Here is a 15797-nt window from a genome sequence, read left to right on the forward strand (position 1 = left end):
TGCCGTGTATGGGAAAGAGATAATGGCATGAAACTGGTGACGACAGCTCAAATCTCTTTTCTTTCCCTCTATTTGCCCTCATCAGCCCTGGAGTGTACCATATATTGAAACTTGAAGATGTCAGCCTCGGAAAAATGAAAGTCGAGAAGGCTGACCCCACAACGCCAAAACGATAAATTGTGGGGAATATCTGCCGGGAAAAAATAAAAAAGAAATCTCAATCTATATAAAGATGGTGCTGTCGGGAATGGATTCCAATCCCGACAGCAACTTTTATACCCTCGGCCTGCTTCCGCGTTGTATTGCAGAGTCGGAAAGGATTGGCTGGTCGTTAGGCACTTCACACTTTCCCGAACGACACCGTTTCTCACAAGACACAACGGGTCCGATGAATTCTCGAAAGAAAAAAAGACGTTGGGAAAATACTCAGTCATTGATTCTCGAGCGTTGAGCAGTGGAGTTCGGTTGTTGCTTTGTGTTCAAATTTACGACTTGAGGTTGCCAGCGTCCAGCGACCATGTGCAAGTCGATTTCTGCACGGGAAATCGGCAATGACAAGGGCTGCAGCAGTGAAAACTTTATGAATCGGGCTTCGCCTTGCGATGATGCCCAGGATCCCGGCCTACCCCCAGATGGAGGGTATGGCTGGGTATGCACTGCTGCTGCTGCGACTATCAATATGCACTCTTGGGGCTTCAACTCGGCATATGCCGTATTTTTGGCTCATTACCTCGCAAATGATACTTTCCCTGAGGCCACTACGCTCCAATACGCTTTTGTTGGTGCTCTCAGTCTCACATTTCTCTTTCTCGTCTCGCCCATAGCAACATATTCGACACGAAAGTTGGGCATTCGTCCAACTATGACAATTGGAGTTTTATTCGAAACGGCAAGCCTCATCGCTGCTAGTTTTGCCACACAAATTTGGCATCTTTTTCTCACGCAGGGCCTCCTATTTGGCATCGGGCTCGGCCTTCTGTTCATACCTACGGCTTCAGTCGTGCCCCAGTGGTTTACAACGAAGCGATCCCTCGCGAGTGGCATTTCATTGGCTGGGGCCGGCCTTGGAGGGGGCGTATACTCCCTTTCGGCATCGGCCATGATACGGAGCCTTGGTGTTTTCTGGGCGTTTCGCATCTTGGCTATCATTGCCTTCGTTGTGAATACTTCCTGCATTTTCCTGATCAAGGATCGGTATAAAAATACGAAAGGATCGCGGTCAACGATAGATATTTCTCTCTTCAAGCGGCTCGACTATTCGCTTCTCATCGCGTTCGGCAGCTTTACTATGCTTGGATATTTCATTCTTATATTCAGCTTGGCAAACTTTGCAAACAGTATCGGACTCGACTCATCACAAGCCGCAACTATAAGTGCTGTCTTCAACTTTGCACAGGCGGTTGGACGTCCTATTATTGGTTACTTCAGCGACTCATTTGGTCGGATCAATATGGCCGGCTCAACAACATTCTTGGCTGGTTTGCTATCGCTGGCCGTTTGGATACCCTCGAAGACATATGGTGTGAGTCTTTTCTTTGCCATCAGCTCAGGTCTTGTGGCGGGCAACTTCTGGGCTACAATAGGACCACTTGTAGCTGAAGTGCTTGATCTTGGAGAAGTCCCATCAGGTCTGAGCTTACTCTGGCTGAGTCTGGCAATACCTTCAACTTTCAGCGAGCCGATTGCGCTTAAGATAGTCGATGGTACCGGCAGTTACCTTGGGACTGAAATATTTACAGGTATGATGTACATTGCTGCAGCTGCTTGTCTTGGAATCTTGCGGGGGTTGGTAATACAACAACGGGAAGTTGAGCGAGATTCCTCTATCAATCCACACGAATATGTGGAGAGTACTGGAGATCGTGGCGATACTGTCAATACGCTGTCCCGGCCCCGGCCATCAGCTATAGCATTCATAAAATGCTGCTTTAGTGCGGGCAGGTATTAGAAACGAGGCGAACTTGAAGAATACACACCCTTCAACGGAGAAATTTGTGTTATTGTATTAAAATTGTTCCAATCCTAGCTTGGCCAGAAGTGATGGGTATCAAACTCGCCGCTAAGATTAAAAAATATTGAGTTAAACATTGTAGGCTGATCTACCGCACCCTGATCCATGCCTACCAGGCATGTATCGATAGCATCCAATAGGGTGGCGGAGGCCCTATTAATTTCTTGCAAATGCTGCTGGGACTTATCAGAACCAAAGAATTCGTGAATGCTTTGGTGAAGGGTGGAAAAGTCCTGGCTCGATTTAGTCATCCACCGCCTGTCGTTTGCATTGAACCTGTTATAGAGAAGGGATGCACTCTCTATTGTTTTGATCTTTTTTTTTCTCATCGCTTCGTTAGCATAAGCTATAGCCAAAATACAGTGACAGCTGCGGTACCGCAGCCGCTTCTTTAGCCAAACTTACCCAGCCTTCTCCCAACAACCATGTTTTTCGAAATTCTTTGAGGTATTCATAGCACAGATTAAATTCATGTTTAGAATTGGTCGATTGACCCAAGTTCATCTGGGGGAATTGGGTCACATAAAGGTTCATGTAAGCTCCGATAAAAGCACAAAAGCCGGTGAATGGCGAATTGAGCTGAACGTCACATTCTGAGGCCTCTTTGAGAAGATGGGCCACCGATGATGTCGCATTGAAGAGACGACACGCGCTCGAATGCCACCAGCCAGGGGGTGCCTGGGCCTCCAGTTGATACTCGATGGGCCCGCGTGGTTCGGGCTCAGTCACGGGGAGGAAAGGGAAGTACTCTCGATCTAGGAGAATAATGCTTTTGATAACGGTTAGCACAAATTATCTGGGCTCATACTGATTTAGAAAGTAGGTTTGCTGTACCTCAGGTAATAGATGATGTTGACAAACAAAAAGGTTTCACCATTCCCCACGGCAGAATGTGCGGCTACTGATTGACTTGGATAGTGAAGAGCTGGATGTTGGCGGGCCCTCCAGCTTTCTAGATTCTCGGAAATTGAAGACCACGGCGATGAAGATGACCAGGGACAGTTTTCTGGGCTTCGCATTCCAGGAGCTCGACGTCCATCGTTTCGTATAAACGTCATGGTCTGGCTCCATACCACTATGCCTTTCGAGATGGCTTCGAAGCCGTCGCTGATGCTCCACAAATGGACATCAGCACCTGGGGCCATAGATGATCGACTACCAGCAGTGATTTGAGGCCCTCGAGTAGATGATTCCATACTCAACGCGAAATCAAAATTATTGAGTGGGTGGAGTAGGTCCATTTGCTCCAGTTCCTGGAATGGTAGAAGAGGTTGAGCCAAAGTGCCTAGGTCAATCATACTGCTAACGTTAAAACATGACCAAAAGGTTCTTGACTCAATGACGCGAGCGTGTCTCTCGGCCCAACCGATAGCCTGCGAGTCGTTACCGAGAGAGGCACGGCGGGCGCCGTAGCAAAACTGCATCGTTCTTATGGCGGCACCTGTATAAGCATGATGTTAGAATGCCGGGCATGAGAAAATAGGCCGTCAACCTTTCGCCTCGTGTCTAGATGGACATGACGGTAGCCGAGAAAAGGAGCTCATATTCTACGCACCGCAATACATCCATGCTTTGTGCAGGTCAAATGAGCTTCCCTTGAGCACTGCTATGATCAAAAGTGCCTGGGCAACAAGCATATGCGGACTTGTGAAGGCCATATTTGATAACAGCTTTTCAGCGTAACTTTCGTAGACCCTGCGTTCGTACAATCCATCAAGCGAGCTCGAATCACCGGTATATTTAGACGCCGTATATGCTGCAAGTATAGCCGCCATCAAGACACGATATTCCCGTTGGCAGGTTTTTTGACCTTGAACACCCTCAGAGATCCCTGCTCCGTGAGAGACGCCGAAGCCTTTGAGTAGGGTTGGCAAGTGAATCATGGCAAGCTCCGGATATCTGGATGTGAAGCCTTTGACTACTTGCACAATAGTACCAGTCTTTAAGCTGGAGAGATGAACCTCAACCTGGGTGGTTGAAACAGTCTTCTCAGACGCTGGTGATGGCGACGATGAGCTAGTAGAGCGAGGGCGAGCCCTTGAAGTATGATCATTGTTTTGAACTGGACGTTGTCTCTTAGCTGACCTGCCATCCACGGTGGCTTCGTTTCGCTTTGCAGAGATTGAACAACTGCCATGGGCCAGGGGCGTCGGATTTGTACTGTCGTTGACGCCACCGTCGCTGACATTATCGTTATCGTTTGGATCAACATCGTCAATATCTTTGTTGATCGTTACCCTCGGGCGCTTGCGCTTTTGCTGTTTTTGCGAGACAGCTGCAGAGCGCACGCGCGTTTCAGTCAACGCGCATCCTTGGATGTTCGTTTTGACGCATCGCTCGCACGGGGATGACCCTTGGTGAATGCATTTCACCTTGGCTTTGCTGTATAATACTCGTTAATGATACGAATGTCAAGTCTTGAGAAGAAACCAGTAAATGGAGCTCCAAGGCCCACAGTCTACCCACCCTATAAATGGGCAGATGCAAGGAGCAGATAAGTGTAAAGCAGAACGGCACTAACCGACACGCAGCACAGGACAGGCTAGTCCGCATTGTGATGATCCTCAATTCTTGCAGATCTCCTGCTCTCTTCGGATATACGGATGTCAGTTTGAATCAGTTTGCGGTGTAGCCTGTGAGGACTTTCAGACTGACGCTCTCGGGATTGCTTAAAGGGAGTAAAATTGAAACCTTAGGGAGGCAGGGAGCATACCTGACGTGTGGGGCCGAGACGTTGATATTCCGAAGCCACTGTCGGGAAAGATTTGATGCCTTTGGAACTTTTAGGAAAGCCTGTGAATCTTATCTGCCATCCAAATTTGCCTTGAGTTGGACGTGTGCAAAGTCCTAAGAATTTACCGGTGTTTAAAAACTCGTTGTACCATATCCCATCTATCAATATGTCTGAGTTGGTCAGTTCAGAGATGGTGGATGGCAGAGTAATTATTTTTCGTCGGCTTACCAATCGACCAATCGGCTTAGGATGGGTGGGTTCATTTCGGGAAAGAGAGAAGTACGACTTCATTTCCGACGCTGACTCCGTGTGGTTTATCTCTCGGATATGGTGTGAAATCATACGGGGGACTAATAACTATTGACTAGATAGCTGACCTCGTTCATAAAATTTGTTCCACTCACCTTTTTCAACCTATCTCCGGATACGAAGAAAATATGTAAATATAAATAATTGCCGGTTCGAAAATCGAGGTGGACCATGATCGTCGATGTACGCTTCCACAAAGTAATTCGTGATTGTCATCTAAAAATCTATCAAATGAAAGCTCTATCGCCCGCCCACCATTGTTGTTCGGCTCCTTGAACAAACACACGTTCGACTACATTTCCGCTCACCAAGATTGATCACGGTAATAGTGCACGACAGACGTTATTTCTAAGCGGGCATAGTGAGGTCGAATACTCCATATCCGAAGTTTGTAGTTCGGTATCAGTCGTTTGTTCTCCAGCTGTGATACTGGTCTGGCCATCGTGAAATAGGTGTATTTAACGCGCAAAACTAAGTGTGCAGAGAGGAGAGAGAAGATCGGGCAGCAACGCTGCGAGATAAGCTTATAGCTTGGTGGTCTTAAGCTTAACTTAATCGGAAATAGTATACAGAACAAGTAGTAGCACGCTTCTCGATTCCTTAATGCCTTCCTCTATAATTCAGCCCCCAAGGGTGCCTCACTTCCTGCACTCAGCAATGGCAACAGCCAGTTGAGTTCTTCGACAAAAACACTCAGTTCTATTGGCTCAGAAATCACGCGATCTTATCTAGCGTAATGCAGACGGATTCGGAGCCCGAAGAGCTGTTACCATCGGACCTGGACGGCTTAGAGGCCGACAGAGCTGCTGCCGTCGCCGCAAGAACAGTTTTTAGCCCAGGCGGTCTTTTGAAAGCAGGTCGATATCGCCCGTTCCGCAAAATTGGACTGGGCCAGTTTGCCCACCTGGGCATATATGGCCGGCGAGAGATATGGAAGAGAGCCAGAACCGATGTTTCGCCATAAAGATCAACCTCACCTGGTATACCGAGTCTCAAATACGAGAGTATTCAATTATGAAGATACTCAAAGATGATCCTATCTCTGATCACCCAGGCAAAACGAATGTGATCGAGCTGTTCGATAAATTCATTCATACCGGACCCAACGGAGGTCATTCCTGTATTGTCAACAGACCATTGGGACGTTCCATTGAACGAATATTGTCAGAGTTTATCTGGGCTGATCCAGTGCTATATTCGTTCTGTTGTCGAATCTCAATTCAAGCCCTGCAAGCACTGGATCTTCTGCATCAGGAAGACATCATGCACGGTGATATTCATACGGGAGATTTCCTCCTCGCGCTGACTTACAATATTGATGAAAACACCGTGGAAGATACTGAGGCAAAAAACACACACGGTAATGATTTGAATGACCCCAATGGTCCTTGTATCCTTGACGATAAGGTCGATATTACCTCTGGGGGTCTAAATGCAAAGGTCTTTCTAGTCGATCTTGGTGCTTCTAGCAGCCCCAAAGATTTACCAAGATTTGAGACCGCCTATTCAATCCCGGATCGGGCACCGGAAATTCTTATGGATATTGGAGGAGCTACTAGCAAGGCTGATAGTTGGGCCCTCGGCTGCGTACTTTGGTGCATCGTCACAAGAACCCCACTTTTCGCACCTTGAAGTTGGGGTGATATCGACGACACAAACGCTGAGCAGATTATTACCTTCGTTGAGCGCTTGGGTCCCACTTTGAGCGCCCATGTGAGCAATGTGACGTCTCCTAGTCTCGTCGGCATAATTCCGGGACAAACATCTAAGAAATATCTTGTTCTGAATTCTCACACGGATGGTGTCAACGGTGCTGAAGAGAACGGACCGACTGATATAGTCACGATGTCCCAGTACATCACGCGTCTGCCCAAGAAGTCACGAACTCGTTCAATAATTGTGCTACTTACCATGGGTCACTCCGACGGGATCGTTATGCCCTATCTGATTAGGGTTTACTTCAAACGATGCGCTGATATTCCAGGTCATAAATCCTTGGTTCCAGAAGCCTCTTACCAATGGCCTTTTCGAACTCTATGGGCATATAGAGCCTTTGATCTGACATTTCATTCAAGTTGCATTCAATAGGTACTCAGTATTTCTCAAGTAACCAAATTCTGCGAGCCTGTGGGGACATAGCCATCAAGCGCTTAGACTCGGCCTGCTTAACACTAATATAATAGCTCACGAGCCGAGGCCCCATTATGTATTTTAACGCCTCGTCCTGATCCAATGCAGCCAAACTATCGGAAAGGGATTTAGGGAGTGGTGTCGTAATACCCAGTTCCGCGAGCTCCGCGGAGCTGAGCTTTGATGCATCAACTGTGACATCAAATCAGTATCAAAGAGCACCACGTGGGCTCAACCCTTCGTAAACATACCTGTACACTCTTTCACTTTTAACTCTGCACCCGAGCTCAATCCGATATAACCACCCGCAAGAAGAGCAGCCATTGCAAGATACGTATTCGCAACGCCGTCAACGGACTTGAACTCCCAATGGCCCGCACCGATCTTTCTGACTGGCGCTTCCCGATTCTGAAAACCCCACGCCACCCATTCTGAGCCAGCCCAGATACCCGACCTTACGCGCTCGTAACTCGCATCCTGGGATAAAGTGAAAGCTGCGATGGCAGGAAAGTGGGTCAGAACTCCCGACAAGAACGAGCTCTCACGCTCGACTTTATTGATCGATATATGGGCATGTGCCGCGCTGCCTGCGCCGCTGGAGAACGGTCGTGGATGGAGGGTTGCACGGAGACCATGCTCATCAGCAATAGCCGTGATGACCTGGCGTGCGGCGTAGAGTATGTCCACAGCTGCAAGTGGTTTCGCGGGTGGAAGGATGAACTCGAATTGACCGGGCGCAGATTCGGCATGGAATTGCTGGAGGTTGATACCCATTGACGCCAGCGTCTGATGGATTTGTTCTAGTAGTGGAATCGTCTTTCGGGTTTCGGAAGTCATTTGTGACCAAGAGTGATTTTCTGTAGCTGCTATGTAGTCGGTTATCCTTCCCTCGGCATCCCTTCGGGGTTTCAAAAAGATTACTTCGATTTCAAACCCGCACAGAGCTTCGACATCGTGTTCTGTGCGGAGTTTCTGGACAATGTTTTCTAGTGTACTTCTCGGGCAGCCATCTATAGGCTCGTTGCCTTCTGATCGCCAGAAATTCATAATCGTCGCACTCGAAGCGGAGGTTTTCATGCTCGCGTTTTGATAGAGACTGGATAGGTCGGGCTCTAGATAAAATTGTCCTGTTGTAGACCCTTCGGGTAAAACTGTGTCGTCCTGTAACATCCAGAAGACGGCCAGTGATATACCTACCCGCCGTTGCTTCCGGGCAATGCGAACAAATTCTGCGATGGGGAAGATGCGCACTCGGAGCGTGGCAGTATAATCAATCCACTGCATCCAAACGTACTCGAGATCAGGGAATTTTTGTAAAATAGTGTCAAGCTGGTCATGTGATGGGTTGCCAGCTTGCTTGGTACGGGTTACCGACATGGGAAGGGAATAAGAAGAAGAGGGTTTGTCATTCAAAGAAGCATTTAACTGATAGAGACGGTTGGAGTTCTCAAACAGGATACTCTTGGCGGCAGTTTCTGCCTGAACACTGCTCAGATCGCCGCACTGCACATACTCGATAAGAACCTAAAATGACGAGACATTAGAAGACGAGCGAACAACGAACTATTCGAATGAAACAAGCTTACCTTCTCCAAAGCCTGGCGAAATTGACGATTAGCCAACCAAAAGGTCTCCGGGTGGAAGTGTCCGTCTGTACTCCAAAGAAGACGATTCACGGGCGCAATCTCCAAGCTCTGACGAAGGATCTTTTCCTGTCCGTCACGGCTAACCATGGGGAAAACTTCACCCAAATCAAGATAGACATTAGGATAGACAGAAGCCAGATAGCCCGCTTCACGGGTAAACGGGTACGCAGAATGCAGCAAAACGATATCTGCATTCTGGTACTGCGCAATCAAAGGCTGCAGGTAAGCGGGGTTCGCCTTAACGAGACTAATATCATTATCGCCCAGGCCAGTATGAAATTGAATCGGTTTCACAACGCGAGCAGCTTTCTTGAAAGTGATAGCCTTGAGCGTTTGCTGGACGAGCCAGTCATTCAAAGGCTTGTCCTCGACGCGGTAGCCTGATTTTCTCGTCCCCGAGTCCAAGGTCCGGTACAACGAGGCTGTCAAAGCCTCTTCATCTGCGGAGTAAGGATCGACATCCAAGCCCGTACGATAACAAATCACGGATTTGAACCCGACAACTGCTGGGTCGTCCATTGCATTGTCGATTGCGTCAAGGAATCGTTGCCGGAAAAGACCCCACACAGTCTCGTCGGGTTTGCGTTCAGAACCCATTAGATCGGTGAGTAGTGAGGCGGCCACTGCCTCGATGCGAACAATGCGCTTTGTAGAGGCGGTGGTGAAGCGGTCATGCCAATCGTAAGCCTCGACGTCATCCTCTGTGAGAAGATCATCGAGGAGGAGAGTGTGGGTGCCTTCTAAAGACCGTCGGACCAGACCCTCGTAGTCATCCTTGACCCATCGGTTTCGAGCCTCTACAAGCTCGTTCCAATCCTCGGTTGGAGTGCCATAGAGCTCTGACAGTTGTTTCACGGCACGAAGCATCGGAAGTGTCGTGCTGGCATTGGCCATGGCGCGACCGTGAGCTTCAGACACAATAGACTCGAGGGGGTAGCTGTCATAGTCTGTCGCGACATCGCGCCCAAGGATATTATGAGCATGATTGTCAATCAGAGGGTGCGTTTGCACCAGATGGCGCAGTGAGGTGCAGTCGTCCATGGTCAATGCACAGACCGGGGGTGCAACCTAAGGTTGGAGGAAGTGGCAGAGAAAAGTTCGTGATAAAGATAAAAGATAAAGCGGCGGGGTCACAAAAATGATTATCGATCCCAACTCCCCTCTCTCAACGAGGCTACGAGTCTATTTTGGGGCAACACGAGACGCAAAAGACCTGCACACATGGGCAGAGCTCCAGATACATCACAAAGGGCCTGTCAGAGAAGCCCCGTGCGTACATCAAATTTAAGCTCGACTAAACTCGACTTGGACATCTACACGAGCTTTCTCAATGACGATTTCTTCACTATGAATCCACCTGGGAATTTTTAACACAAGAATATTGGTTAGGTTGTATTCTGATCGTCGTGGATATTATTCTAGTGCAAAATTCGCGGGTTCAATTGACGGTAGTATTTCCATTTATTTGTCGAATGAAGTACGAGGGTCTCCACAGGATCCACTAGTACTCCAGACATAATTCGCAATTTGCAATTCAATGGAGTCAATTACTCCATATATACATATACTCTCAATTCAAAATAAAATGCTCAGTACTGTCCCTCGATCGTCAGGGTTCCTGTCTTGGACACCAGATACTCGTTGACGGCAACATCCTTGCCACTTTCCTTGCCATATCCAGACTCCTTCATACCTCCAAATGGCGACTCGGCGGCTGATCCATTTCCTGCAAACATATTAGCACGATTTATTGCGCAAAAACTATTACCAGATATTTTGACGATGTACGCACCTGTGTTCAAGCCGATCATACCGGCTTCTAGGTTCTCAAATAGTCTCCACACGCGATCGACATTCTTGGTGAATGCATAACTAGCCAGTCCCATACTAGTCGCGTTGGCCCACTGCACCGCCTGATCTTCTGTCTCAAAGCGATACAGTGCAGCAATCGGGGCAAAGGATTCCTCTTGTGAGATCTGCATATCCTCGGTCATGCCGGACAGAATGGTCGGCTCAAAGAAGTAGCCCTTCTGCGAAGTCAACGGTTTACCACCGAGGATAACCTCCGCGCCACGGCTACGCGCATCTTCAACTTGCGCGATCGCTTTATCGATACTTCTCGGAGTTGTCAGTGGTCCCATGGTGGTATCCTTCGCCGACCCGTGGCCAACAATCAACGTGCTCGTACGCTCCTTCAGCAATGCTGCGAAGCGGTCATATACACCAGCCTGCACGTAGATTCGGTTTGCGGTGATACAGGCCTGTCCAGCATGACGCCACTTCAATAACATAAGCTGGTCAAGGGCTTGATCAAGGTTGGCATCATCAAAGACGATGAATGGGCAGTTTCCGCCCAGTTCGAGCGTCACTTTCTTCAGGCCCTGGGCGCAGTGAGCTGCCACGAGCTTGCCGACGCGGGTAGAGCCGGTGAAGGTGACTTTCTTGACCAGTGGGTGTTTGCAGAGCGTCTCGCTGAGCGGGGGTGTGTTCTCCAAGTCAGTAGTCAACACATTCAGCACACCAGCAGGGATACCAGCTCGCTGCGCGAGCTCAGCCAACACGAGCACGGAGATAGGAGTTTCGGGACTCGGCTTCACAATCATAGTACAGCCAGCCGCCATCGCGGCGCCAACCTTGCGCAGAACCATCGCGACTGGGAAGTTCCATGGCACCAGCGCAGCGGCCACGCCGAGGGGCTGTTTGATCGTGAACAAACGACGGTTGGGCGCCGCAGGCACCGAGACAGTGCCCTGGATACGCTCTGCCTCACCAGCGAACCACCACAGGAATCCCAGGGAGTAATCCAGCTCTCCATATGCTTCGGAAAGTGGCTTTCCCGTTTCGTGGGTGACGATCTGAGCCAAGTCATCGCGCGCCGCGGTGGTGAGTTCCCACCATTTCATCAGCCACTGCGCTCGCTTGCGCCCGGATACTTTGCGGAACTCTTCAAAGGCAGCGTGTGCATTCTCCACAGCTACGTTGACATCCTCGGCTGAGTTGGTGGGGCAGCTTGCCCATGCTTGGTCGGTTCCAGGGTCTGGAAAACACCGTTAGCCATGAGACGGTTCGTAAATATGGTGATATGGTTGAGATTTTGCATACCGAGGACCTCGAATCGATTCTTGCTCTTTGCCTCTACCCATTTGTTACCTACAAATGAGTCGAAGTGCAGAAGTGATGGGTCAGAGAGCTATACACGCATTAGTTCAGTACCTCGGACTTCTGGCCGAGAGCTCCAAAGGCCCCGGATCAACCATTGAAAACACAGAGGAAGGGTCGCGGAACAGGAGATAAATTCACATACCTTGAAGGGTAGCTGATATTGTGTCGCCATTGTGTATATAGGTGTGTTGCGTATGTGTAAGAGGATGGAAAGTTCGAGGGAGATGATGAAGAGAAGTTGAGTTTATACTCGGCGGACTCAGCGGGGTCATCGGGGCAAGAGGTGGGGTTGTCCCCATCTTCCAAGGTCTCTACCTTTGCTCTCTTTCTACTTTCCATATTCAGGGTCTCCCCCACTGTCATAACGGCTGTATGCCTTTTATTTTGTACTATACATTAAATATATCCCGAAACCTAGACCAAGCTATCCATACTGGTGTGTTTGCCATCGCGCGACCGGCCATCATGATGTGGGCTCACTTCGTCAACGGTATATCGCACCGACACATCAGTTGTCTTCACAATTCCCGTTACCCCATCCTCACTCCCACTTGAGATACTTGGACTATCGCCACTGCGCTTATACTTCCGCATATCAAAGTGGTCCCCGCTTTCGCCTGGGCCAATTTCCACCCGGTTCGTCGGGTTCATCTCGTATCCGTCTTCCGCTTGGGAGTGCAGCTGCGACTTGTGTCTGGTGGAAAACTTGGAGCCAGGGAATGCCCGGGATCCACTGGTCCCAGGTCCATAGCCAGATGTTCCTCCGCCGCGCGATGTTCCCAGGAGACGAGGCAGGTACTTGCTGGCAATAGCTTTCATCGATGGACCACAGGCGGTAACAACAGCGACATTGACTTCGATGGCTGAGCTAACAAAGCCGATGGAATAGGTAGGGTCCTTTACAACCTTGTGGCTCAAGAAGGCCTCTGCAAGAATTATGATACGCCAGACGCCGATGGCGGTTGCACTGCATGGTGTCAGTCTATACCCTGCGGTTACTATCTTGGGACCCGTGGGAACTTACACTCCGCCGAGACACAGGATCACGCAGACCGCAAGCTTGCGTCGTATGGGCATCTGCAGATTCCAAGTGATGATGATAGGAATTGACAGCACTATTATATCCGTGAAGAGATTCAGTGCTGCAGTAGAGACATAGAACGCTCCCTGGTCGATGCAGGTTCCTCCCACAATTGACATGTCGTAGACGCGTGCAATAGGGGTGCATTGGAAGATGTCGACGAATAGGACGGCCACAAATAATCCGATAACCATTCCCATTGAGGTCCATATCAAAGCGTTGACTACTCGCGACCGTGATTCGAGACGACGTAGGAATACCAAAATCGACAGTTTGATGATGGTCAGGGTCGGGTTGTAGAGAAGTTGGTTGATAAAGTTCCACTAGTTATAATCTGTCAGTTCCTGTGTGTCGGTTGTCATCGCAAACTGGTCTTACAATCAATCCTTTTTTGACATCGTAGTCTAGGGGGATATCCGTCGTGTGGATGCCGACATAGTTAGTCTTGATATCTATAGAGAGTTAGTTAATAGTCATCACCCTGCGGATGCATGGCATGTCAATACGTACAGTACCACGACGTGACCGATTGTGAGACAGCGAGGATCTATCCAGCAAGGTTAGTACTATAGGGATAGTCGCCAGTGGATTCACATACATAGCCAACAATAATCAGATAGTCATCTGGTAGTTATGTTAGTATATGGTGCCAAAGGCCAGATAGATCGCACGATAGCCAAGTGTCGATCACTGGGGGCGGCTAGGAGGCTAACATACCACTTGTCAGTGCTGATCGCGACAATGCTCGACTCCATAATCTAAGGATCACAGCTAGGCCGCCCAAAATAGGAAAAGCGACGACAATGCCAAGAGCGAGCTTTTGTTGATGGTCGTCAATCATCATGCATAACGGTGTTTAGGGGAAAGGCTAGAAGGAAAGAAGAACCAAAAATCACAAACCAGAAGCCTCCTCCAAATGCAGGCCTTCTCGTCCATATTATAAGGCTCAGCACTTGGCGGACCGCCACAGAAACAATTGATTAAGGTGTGCAGTGGTAACACCAACTTCGCCATACCCAGTCACGCATGCACATTTCTTCCTCCACTTCGCTGAATGTCCGAGATCCAGACCCATGAACCAATTTATCGGACCCGGGACCGATTTCGGAAATCCCATTTGGGCAAGTCATTTGTTAGTAGATACTCCGGTGCTAACCCTCATTGGTGTTGAGGCCAGGACACCCCACTCAAAGAGTAAGCAGGGTGCATCAGGGTTTACAATTACTTAAGGAGAAGATGTTTGAGAAAAAGGCTAATCCAGCATGACAAGAGTAGTACATCGCATTCCATTAAAGTTTGACACCGAGTGTCCTGCAATAGCATACTAGTAGATTACATCGATATGTCCAAATTTGAGAGGCAAGATAATTATGCTGGCTGCAGAAGTCAAAGGGTTTGCGAATATTCCGCTAAATTATCTGCCGGGCTGGCAAGAAAGAATTCTTCGCACATTCTAGGCGCTAAGTAGTGAAACTTGTCGAGCTGCAGGTCATGTAATGAGACATTTGGCTAATATCTCTCGGTGCTCACAGTCCGGTCTAACCGAGGTGGGGCATATCCCCAGTCAAGTTAGGCCAGATGTATGCCCATGAACCGTGGGCAAGGAAATATCCCAAAGGATTTTCCGTATCCAATGGCCGATGCGATATGAGAGAAGAGTTCAAGATTATACTTTTCGAAGGATTTTCCTTGGGTGAAGGTTTCGGCAATATCAAACAGTCTGACATACCACGTTCAGGGACCAAAAATACTAATTACGGTGGAAACTTCCCGTTTAACGTTCGCTGGTACCGTCCGCCACACCCAGCATGCACCCCTGAGAAATGAGTTTAACGTACGCCTCCCCCATTTTCTTTTTCTTTCCTTGTTTTTATCATACGATGTTGGCCCATCCCCTCCCCTCATTTACCTCGGCAAGCTATTCCTTTTCATAATGTCCAAGCGCCTCCGATCCTCCACGGTAAATCTCTGGGTGGATCGGAAAATCACCAGGTGGGTCTAGAAGAAAAAAAACCGCCGATGGCAAGTTTGTTCCGCGTGTGGCTTGTACCACTGCAGGATATTTACCGGGATATTGTCCATTCTGAGATCAAGCGCCTAGGTTATAGCGGGGGAACAGGGATGGGCCACGTGTGCATTTTGGCAGGATAAATACCATCTTTTCTTCGTGGCGCTTGCACTATCTATCGCCCAGGAGAATTCTTTTCATCCGGCGTTGACCGAAGGATTTGTTAGTGCAAGAATCGCTCTGAGTGGGGGCGGATCGGGAGATGAACAAGGGCTAAACGGCAGACTCCAATTCCACTCTGGTAATACGCCCGGGCCTGAATCGGTCCAGAGCTAGCCACCCTAGAGACTGAACGGTGGTTGCGGGTAGAGTGTAGTCTGCGGCTAACTTCAATCTGCATAGCGTGCGTATAGTGTATAAATCGTTCGCCCTTTTAACCACTGCCGAAGCCATGCATGTCTCGGAGATTTGAATCGGCCGAAGGTCCCAGTCTGTCAAGACTCGTCGCCCTAACTCAAAGTGGAGCACAATGAGGGCTTTCAGGACTCTTTCCGATGTGCCCTCCTCCGAATACACTTGTGCATTGTACAATTGGTGTGGGGCGCAGTCTAAATCGCTCGCCATGTGGTGGTGGTCCGGTCAAACTCGTGGCCAGAGAGCTTGTCTGCCTATCTCTGCATCGCTTTAAATCGTAGAGATCGCCTTCTTTCTTTTCT

The 15797-nt window shown here is 49.0% G+C and overlaps 7 protein-coding genes across 7 annotated transcripts; 3 read left to right on the plus strand and 4 right to left on the minus strand.

Annotated features, from left to right (window-relative positions):
• Nucleotides 1–517: 517 nt before the first annotated feature.
• On the plus strand, nt 518–1948 carry N7533_000658 (major facilitator superfamily transporter; the record flags this gene model as incomplete). The annotated part of the gene is made up of 1 exon (XM_057097308.1): nt 518–1948. The coding sequence occupies one exon, from the start codon at nt 518–520 to the stop codon at nt 1946–1948; it is 1431 nt and encodes a 476-aa protein (XP_056965801.1).
• A 388-nt stretch (nt 1949–2336) lies between these two features.
• Nucleotides 2337–4564, minus strand: N7533_000659 (Zn(II)2Cys6 transcription factor; the record flags this gene model as incomplete). Its single annotated transcript, XM_057097309.1, has 6 exons — nt 2337–2357; nt 2417–2780; nt 2846–3452; nt 3567–4048; nt 4097–4393; nt 4533–4564. 6 exons carry the CDS (start codon nt 4562–4564, stop codon nt 2337–2339), a joined length of 1803 nt encoding a protein of 600 aa, XP_056965802.1.
• Nucleotides 4565–5790: 1226 nt separating this feature from the next.
• On the plus strand, nt 5791–6018 carry N7533_000660 (uncharacterized protein; the record flags this gene model as incomplete). The annotated part of the gene is made up of 1 exon (XM_057097310.1): nt 5791–6018. One exon carries the CDS (start codon nt 5791–5793, stop codon nt 6016–6018), a length of 228 nt encoding a protein of 75 aa, XP_056965803.1.
• A 50-nt stretch (nt 6019–6068) lies between these two features.
• Nucleotides 6069–6686, plus strand: N7533_000661 (uncharacterized protein; the record flags this gene model as incomplete). Its single annotated transcript, XM_057097311.1, has 1 exon — nt 6069–6686. One exon carries the CDS (start codon nt 6069–6071, stop codon nt 6684–6686), a length of 618 nt encoding a protein of 205 aa, XP_056965804.1.
• Nucleotides 6687–7146: 460 nt separating this feature from the next.
• On the minus strand, nt 7147–9871 carry fluG (uncharacterized protein; the record flags this gene model as incomplete). Its single annotated transcript, XM_057097312.1, has 3 exons — nt 7147–7376; nt 7436–8708; nt 8771–9871. The coding sequence occupies 3 exons, from the start codon at nt 9869–9871 to the stop codon at nt 7147–7149; spliced, it is 2604 nt and encodes an 867-aa protein (XP_056965805.1).
• Nucleotides 9872–10419: 548 nt separating this feature from the next.
• Nucleotides 10420–12164, minus strand: N7533_000663 (NAD-dependent succinate-semialdehyde dehydrogenase; the record flags this gene model as incomplete). Its single annotated transcript, XM_057097313.1, has 4 exons — nt 10420–10556; nt 10623–11867; nt 11933–12020; nt 12135–12164. 4 exons carry the CDS (start codon nt 12162–12164, stop codon nt 10420–10422), a joined length of 1500 nt encoding a protein of 499 aa, XP_056965806.1.
• A 242-nt stretch (nt 12165–12406) lies between these two features.
• On the minus strand, nt 12407–13917 carry N7533_000664 (uncharacterized protein; the record flags this gene model as incomplete). Its single annotated transcript, XM_057097314.1, has 6 exons — nt 12407–12959; nt 13017–13396; nt 13452–13525; nt 13584–13620; nt 13672–13697; nt 13791–13917. The coding sequence occupies 6 exons, from the start codon at nt 13915–13917 to the stop codon at nt 12407–12409; spliced, it is 1197 nt and encodes a 398-aa protein (XP_056965807.1).
• Nucleotides 13918–15797: the final 1880 nt, after the last annotated feature.

Source organism: Penicillium manginii, assembly GCF_028828005.1.
Source record: "Penicillium manginii strain IBT 31320 chromosome Unknown utg000001l:1.0-3466041.0:1.0-3467806.0, whole genome shotgun sequence".
Taxonomy (NCBI): domain Eukaryota; kingdom Fungi; phylum Ascomycota; class Eurotiomycetes; order Eurotiales; family Aspergillaceae; genus Penicillium; species Penicillium manginii.